General features: G+C 39.0%; 1 protein-coding gene across 1 annotated transcript in view; it reads left to right on the top strand.

The window, feature by feature from the left end:
- Window positions 1–8744, top strand: part of LOC109463172 (MAM and LDL-receptor class A domain-containing protein 1-like) — a 62098-nt gene extending 53354 nt beyond the window's left edge. Inside the window, exons 16-17 of the mRNA XM_019759885.1 lie at window positions 7092–7151; window positions 8539–8744. Of these exons, the coding sequence (XP_019615444.1) occupies window positions 7092–7151; window positions 8539–8744 (266 nt within the window). The remainder of the gene's footprint in view (window positions 1–7091; window positions 7152–8538) is intronic.
- Window positions 8745–8819: the final 75 nt, after the last annotated feature.

The following is an 8819-nucleotide window of genomic DNA, read 5'->3' on the forward strand; positions in this document are numbered from 1 at the left end:
TACCACTTGTTACCCTTTTCATTCAGCCATGTTAGTTTCTGATGTCATTTCACAGCAGATTATGAGAAATATTAACTCAAACTTGGACCCTCAAAACCCTTTGTTGCTTTTTTCCTGCGCACAACCTCAGACCTCTGTCACTGAAGAATTAGGTTGTGCACCGTTAAATCGGATCACTTTCCCTTTGGGCCGAGGAGGTGAAGGTAATCCTGTTAGCAGTTTGTAAAGGTACCAACATGAGATATAGCACCATTGTTTTTATAGTCTGACCATGGCAGCAAACAAGCTCCTTCTGTGAAAAAAGGCAAAGGGTTTCCTTTGTCAAAAGGTGATGCCAGATAAATTTGACACTTGGTGACTTGGTTCACAAGCTTAGATTAGGTAAGCCATTGTTATATGTTATTGATTTTCTTGGAACTAACTGTTCACCTCAGGACTTTCTCTACTGATATATAAATGTCCAGCAACTAGATTTTATCATTATTTACAGGTTATTACCAGTTACATACATTTCAGCACCCAGGACAGATACTGGTTGAATCTGAGTTGTTATTGCTTGAGGGGGCTCTTTACAATGCTCACAATTAGGACGCATATGATCAGAGAGAGAAAGATATTGATGCATATCTCTCAGGAAAAGGAATTTTGATGAGCCTTTCAAATGCGCAGAGACTATCATTTGGGTGAAAGGAGTGCCAATTATGCAGCTGATCTTCCAGACAAGTGGCCAATTACATAATGTTAAGCCTTTCAGAGAAAGAAAATGCCTGAGGGACAGTAATACAATATTTTTCCATCACCCAAACAACAGTATAGAAAGGACTTAAAAACAACGTGTATGTTGCAAATCTAACCAAGTTGAACATTTATCTGACATTTAGTTTTTGTCTTTTTTCTTGCAACGAAATAGATTTCCATGTTGTGAGTATATCATAAAACTATAAAAATGCTAGAAAGCATCACTTTAAGCACATGAATCTTTATTTTAGTGAGCCATAAATCATTTAAAAAATTCAATATTGGGGCTTTGTAGCAATGTGGACCTGCTTATACCAGGTGTGTGCGTGTTACAGAGAGTCACCATGTGTTAGAACACAGCAAACACAGCAGCTTCATTAATTGCGCGTTCAAATAGTTTTTACCATCATACATGAAATCAAAATTCAAGGAATACTGTTAAATGGGCACTCCTTCTTGAACTGAGAGAAGAAGTATACATGTAACTACTTGTAGATTTCAAACTTTTCAATAATAGAGGCAAAGATTTTGTTGACTGGTGTCAAATGTCTGCACTTTGCAGGTTGTTTGGAAACATTTCAGTAACTGTAAGCCCACTTAGTGGCTAAAATGTGAGCACATGGTAAATTCAAATGTGCCCAAAGTCATATAGGTCTTGGTAGGTGTGGCCATTGGTGGTCCTGAAAGGGGTCAGGTGACCTTTTAGACTCATCACTAGACAAAGCCTCAGAAGTGAACATTTGAATATTTGTAGTCAAACTTGGAAAGCCTGGCACCTGAATATAGATGCTGCAGCCTCTGTAGGATTTGTTCCCAACCACATTTTCCCGGTTTATCATACAAATTTGATGCCATAGAATTTGCCAGCAGGTTGTGACAGAACCAACCACCAACAAGGTAGCCTTCTTGCTAACAAGATGCTGAATTTTGTACAACATATGCATCATTGACTGTTCCATGGATGTCCTCAGTACAGAGTTCAGCATACAAAGATGCATACACACATACATACATACATACATACATACATACATACATACATACATACATACATACATACAAAAAGTCAAACATACATACATAGCTAGAGCTGTGTACCTAAACAAATTTTAGGTACAGGTACAGGTACAGGTACACAGGTTTAGGTACAGGTCCGGACCTGAACCTGTACCTGAACAATTCGACCAATTTATATGCTCTTCTGAACTCCTTCAATAACAAAAAAACATAAATAAACTTGATAGTTAAGGTTTATTCTTTGTTTATGGCGAATGCTCAGATAAAATATAGGCAAAACCTTAAAGATGTTTTGTTTTCATGAACACACTGTCCTTACACAGGCACCCATTGTTAACCAGCTATTTAAACATTTGAGGTCACAAATAGGCATAAAATTGGTGTGAAATTGTTTAGGTACAGTACCGGTACTGAGGGATTAGGTATTTTGGACCTGTACCTAATCAATTTTTCCGGTACAGTATCGGTACTGCGTACCGGTACACAGCTCTATACATAGCACATATGACATATATATATATAGAGAGAGAGAGAGAGAGAGTATATGACATGGCCCTAATATGTACATGTATGTCACAAATTATATGCCAGAGATAAAAGCATGATTGGACTACAATTCCATTATATTTCCACAAGGTTTTTTAAATCAATCTTAACCCGACTCTATTAGGGGCCTCAAATTGATTTTCCATATCCTCAGGCCTAGCAACCGTCTATTGGTGGAAATCATTCTGAAGTAAAAAAAAAAAACTGTGTATGGGAATAAAGGATATCCCTCTAGCTACAAGAAGAATGGAATTTTACTTTCTTTAACCTCTCACATTTTAGTAAATTCTAAAATGGGGAAATGGGAATTTTCCAATGAAGAGGTTTGAAAAAAATTGGCCATTTTCACATGCCACGACATATCCCATCACCTTTGATTTAGCCACCAAAATAACTGATATTGTTGGAAACAGAAAATCATGAAATCAAAATCATGTCTTCATTCCACATTGACGGGTCCAGATGTTTTGCCAACAAATAAAGAACAAAGTGAAATTGATGTTACTGTATGTGACAAGCAAGCTCTGAATGACTGCCACTAGAAACTGGACAAGGTCACATATGGTTGAGGTACACATATACAGGAAGTGCAGTATATTGTTACCAGTAATGATGATTGGGAATGTAAGTGGCAAAAATATCTAAAAAGCTACTGAACATGGAAGTAAATCGTTAGTATCTCTACTCATTTTGGACATTAAAGATTGTAAACTTTAACATTAAATCTAGTTTATTTTACACATGTATCAGTAGGATACAAATTAAAAATCATCCCTGTTTCTAATATGCTGTAACAGGGCTTACCTTACACAAGACCATGAATTTTGACAAAAAATTTATACATATACACACAACAAAAGTTCAGCTATGCTGGGGAGCTTTTGAGATGTACTCTGTCTCTTCATCAACCCGATTAAGATCTTGTCTTGGAGTTCTCTTGTCACCTGACTTGATGGGATAATCACGTGACAAGAGACAGTCATATACAGGTTTCACTGGTAGTGACGCCCCCTGTCCTTGTTTAAGACCATGAATGTTTTCCTGTGGGGGCACCAGTGCACACAAATATTTTTGTAGGTTTATATGAATGTATACTTAGTATACAGCATATTCTTGACATCTAATTTCTAAATAGAAATAATAGAAAAAAGCACAAAAAATAATAAAATCAATAAAAAAACTTTGCTGTTTAAAATTATTATTTTAGATGGGGCAGCCAAAATTTGTCCACCCACGTTTTTAAGTTTAAGCATTAGTGCAGCTATTAAAAAATGATGCCCCGTGTAATGATGTCAAAATACAAAAATCAGTTCTACATGAGCTTGGTTTTCTGCCACAACATGGCATAAAAGTACCTAATTCATAGATTTGGTACCGGTATGACTATGGGGAAGTAACTGAATTGTAGCAGCCCAACGCTTGTTTGAAGGACTAGCTAATAAGCCAGATGCAACCAACAGGCTCAGTTGGATACTCAGGCTTGCTGGCAACACAGGACTGTTTCATTACTCCTACAAATCAAGCAGTCAGTTTGGTCTTTGTCGTTCAGCCAGCTGCAGGAGACTGAACCGTAAGTGAAAGCTTCTCTTTAGAGGTACTTTTGTTAGATTCATCTCATTGCAGATACCAATTTTGCATAATTGTCAAACTAAGATGATGCCTCACACAGTCAGATTGGATAGGCATGGCCGATAGCTGGTGGGCTGTAAGCTACACTGTTTTTAGCTTGGGTTAGTTTGCCTACTGATTACATGTAAGGAGAAAACAGATTTGCATGCAGTGTCCCTTTGTCCTTATCCTTGGTTGGGACAGCAAAGGCTTTACACAAGCATGACAAGGGAGTAGCTCCAAACCTTTCCAGGATATGTAGCATGAAATGGCCAGGGTGACATAGCATAAGAATAGCAAAAAAATCCTTTTGCATGAACCAGTGCCAAATACTATTTGTCAACCCCAAATATATATAGATGCAAAGGTGTCACATTTTTTTTCTTACTTAGTTATGTTACATGCAACATAATATTGCTTTGGAGTTTTTCTTTGCTTCTTCATGCAACAAAGGTGGCTGGCCTCTACATTTTTGTATCCCTGAATGGATGTTCATTAAGGACTTCTTCTGTATCATGTGAGTCATTGTGACAATGAGTTCTCAATTGATGTGAAAACAGGTCTAGATCTAATCATGGACATTAATGCATTGTAATAAAGTGTACATTGAGGTCTTTTCAGAGCTACAGGTTCCAGGCTGTAAGATGTAGGGAAGAGGAAACCTTCCTTAAAAATACAAGTCAAACTCAACCCTCTTCCTTCACATTCCCAAAAACGAGTTCTTACCTTACATACCTGTATAGAACCATGAAAATAATGAAGTCTGTATTCCTATTGAAATCAATCAATAGCATCTTTCTTATCAATGGCTTCAAATGAAGCATGTTGCATTTTATTTTATTTTTTTATTTAATGGGGTGCTATAGCACTGTCTCAGTACATCCAGCACTGTGTTATATTAATATATTAATGTCATGAATGAAGTATGTATTATCATATTTGAAATGTTTCAAAAAGAGAAGAAGCCATTAGAACTTAGATTGATACTGCTTAGTACCTTTATAGTTTTTTTAGCATTTTATACCTTAGATCTACATAATGTTAGCCTTTTATTTTATTGTTGTAACATCTTTTCAGTACATTGTACATTGTGCATCCCAGCATTTATCCCCCCAGGAATACCTACATGCAATAAAGGTTCATTAATAGCTAGTTTCTTGTACATCTAGCACTGTGTTATACAATAGTTAAGCGACGGTCACAACTCGCCGTGCGTGCTTTTTGTCCGTACGTTTTTGTCGTGGCTACGTCTGCTACGTTTTTTCTGCAAACGTAGGGTGGCCGGCCGAGGGAGTACGTCACTCGCAAGGTGTACGTACGTGGTCTGCACGACACGCCTGGCCGTCAGCGGTTGCGTGCATCGTACGTTGCGCAAGTGGTAAGTGAGTTGTACGTGCTTACCACGTACGATCTCTGTGCGATTGCCACGTTGCCGCGTACAGGCCGTACCTACACGTGCGGCGTGCGCACGATTTCCTTACTCACTCGCACGTTGTAAGTGCGTGCACCTCCTGATAACTTCATCATCACTAGCCGCCCTGGTGTCTTCCGCGGCCCGTTTCTTTGGATCTTGTCTGGTAGACTTCTTTTGAGCCTTCCTGGGCATCTTGGAGACGAGTTGGCAGTCGCCTGTCAAGTCGTCTTTATATACTGTAGAAATAAGGTGCGTTGCACGTGCGTTGCACGTGCGGAGCACCTAGTATGGTGCACGTGTGTTCTGCGTGGTCATTGAGCAGGTCAACTGGGAAGTGAGGAGTAAACACGGATGACGCAAGCACCGTGCGTGGCACTCACGTGCTTCGTGCGCTGTCCGTACAGCAATTGCACGTGAGAATAGTGAAGTTAGACTCACGGAGTCCGTACGTTGCACGCTCATAGGCTGTACGGGGCACGCGCGTCGCACGTACTCGCACGCACGGGTGGTAAATCCGCAGACCGCACGTAGAAAAAGTATTACATGCACTTAAGGTTCTACGGCGTGTCTGCGTGCTCCCAAATCCGTAGGATTCCGTACGGAGGCGGTACTCACCACGCACGGATGCCGTACGTTTGCCCACGTTTTTGCACGTAGACAGCACGCAGAAGCACGTACGGCGAGTTGTGACCGAGGCTTTAGTTTCATTGACTTATATTTTATAAGGGCCAGGCTACCAGCTACCACACAACATTTTGCATTTGGCAGCATCCTTACAAATGGTCATTTGTCACATGTGGACAAAAAAACTATTAGGAAAGAACAGATTTCTGACAGCCTGTCACAACTTTCTGGGGTGATGGAAGCATAGAATATTAGTGTGGGGGATAATTGCAAAAGTGTTGCTACAAAGTATTTTCCAGTCAATGGGACTTTGGGTCTTTGGAGGATTGATAGTTGTGATCCCATTGTTGGATTTTAATTGCATTCAAACAGGAAATGTGTGTGTGTTACATATGGTAATACCAGCATCCTCTTCAGCACCAAGAACAGTCATGGTTATCTGTCACCTACATGCAATACTTGAATTGACACATGAGAAAGCAAGCTCTACTATATATATGGGGATACAATGTTCTCTTGTGGCTACTCGGCTCTATTCGTTACAGGTTTCAACAAGATAAGCAATATTAAGGAGAATTAAAATGACAAGAACACGTGTCAAAATGTATGGATTTGGATTTTTAGGGACAGAAATACACATGGGGGCTATGAAAATCTTGATCATGTTCAAAATCCTTTTTATCCATATTTTCCATTGCATAGCACTCTGTGAAGTAATGATCTTGTCTGTAATTTACCTGAGATTGACCCACTGGCAGGTTCACTCCCTTAACCCTGTTGTATGATGACCTACAATGTTTGTGACCATGGCTTTACATGTATATGTTTAAACTATTGCCTCCTGCTTCTCAAACCTTCAATATCTGGCAAATCATTGCAGAGAAAAATAGCATCATAGTTAAATCATACAATGTGTGTGACTGGGGCTTAACTCAGATACATGTACTCATTTACTATTTTTTTTCCCCAAAGGCACAACTTGGGGGGGGGGCAGGAATGTTAACCTTGAACCTCTCAATTTCAGATCACGAGATCAGGATGCCAAAAAGATTTAGATGGTGTCTTTAAGAAATCTTACTAAAAAAAAAAATCTTACCTGCTTGTGACTCGGTTTGAATAAATGTTATGACCCTTTTGCCAACAGTATCCAATCCTACCCAGTCACCATTCACTGATGCCTGCATGTACGCCACCATGGATCCAGGTAAGCAATTTGTGTGCTTTGTTTTAGGGAGAAAGTACAATGTGTGTGTAAAATATTAATATCTTTAATGAAGGTTTTGATAGCATGGTTTAATTTAAAAAAAATCTGCTGATGGGCAACCAAATAATCTTTTGTTGTGCAAAGTTACTGGAGAAAGTTGGATGGTATCCATTAACAAAGAACATACAATGGAGCTGATATTTGTCTGACAGGAAACCAGACAAGAATGGATTGTGGCCCAGCTGTTTGGCTATGACTTAACAAAGCAAGTGTCATTACCCGCTGACAAGTATTCAAAACCCTGGCTCCCATCTAACAAGAGGGAGACATGCAAAATAGGAAAATTTGAAAAGCATAGAAAACCAGTTTTCTACTCAGCTGAACCAGCACAGTTTTCTATCTTAAACATATTGATGAAGACCTTGGTGACAATTACATCTGCAACCATCTAGGAGTGGCAAACTGGACCATTTGCATAGTCAAGCAATAGAAATCTGCATATGTTATTACATTTTAGCTTATACAATCATGACATTGTGGCCAAAGATCTGCTATAAGTGGTTGATAGTAGACAGCCACATTTGTGTCTGTCTTTATGTTGCCACAGTCCCTGGCTGGCTAAAAGCAAATAAGATTAGATTTAATCCATTGTCATTTCATGCCATGTTACATTAGACAATAGTCTCTCTCAATATGGTATCTGGTTTACAGGAAAAATATTTTAATCTTTTTCCTCTAAAAAATAAATAAAAGATGTTTAAATGACTGGAAGTAAGTTTCCCAGCACATAATCCTATATAAGATATGAAGGAGGGATTCACTGTAACTCTATAGTGTCAACATACAACAGGGAAAGAAGAAAATGTACTGGATCGCTCTAATGTTGCTGACAACATAACAGAAAGGGTGAACAGGTGTTATAGGATATCATTCTGATATGCCAAGGGGTCAATTGCTCTGATACCAATAATCCTGCTGGTGTCACAATCTACAAGAAGCCTGATACAACCTAAGGATTTCACAGCAGCCAAATGCATTTAGGTACATTTGTAAGTAGAATCAAGGCAGAAACTGTTTCAGACAATTGAAATAATTTTCCAAAAGAGCAAATCATCATATCAAGCTTCCAAGGCTTACAAAATGCAAATTTGTTCCTGTACCAACATTGCTGGCCTGGAGGAAGTCTAACCAAGTCAAATTGCTATCTATGTCATCCTTTCTTAGTTTTACATATTGGTTTTGATGAAACAACAAATTGAATAGTTAGCTACATGCCATGCCATGATCAAAACTTTGCAGCATCATCTGCTAACATGTATCTGATAAGATGTATTAATTTTGCTTAATCATGAAGACTGAATTTTGTCATCCTGTTCCTTTATATTAGGTCCAGAGGTGCCCCCAGTGTACAGGTTTACAACCTGTGGTGCAAAAGGTCCCTATGGACCAACCCAAGCCCAGTGTGACACAGAATACAAGTACAAAACTGTGGAGGTTATGGTACCAGGGGAGGGACCTCTCCAGGGCATCCAGATATGGACCATACCAGAAACAGAGGTGTACAGGTACAAGGGATACCAGTCATTACCATAAAGAATGAAACATTCTATAAAACTGTTCACTACTAGCTCTACCATGTTTAAGACTTGTAATATTCAAGACATGACA

The sequence above is a fragment of the Branchiostoma belcheri genome, unplaced genomic scaffold (assembly GCF_001625305.1).
Source record: "Branchiostoma belcheri isolate BF01 breed outbred unplaced genomic scaffold, Haploidv18h27 scaffold123, whole genome shotgun sequence".
Lineage (NCBI taxonomy): Eukaryota > Metazoa > Chordata > Leptocardii > Amphioxiformes > Branchiostomatidae > Branchiostoma > Branchiostoma belcheri.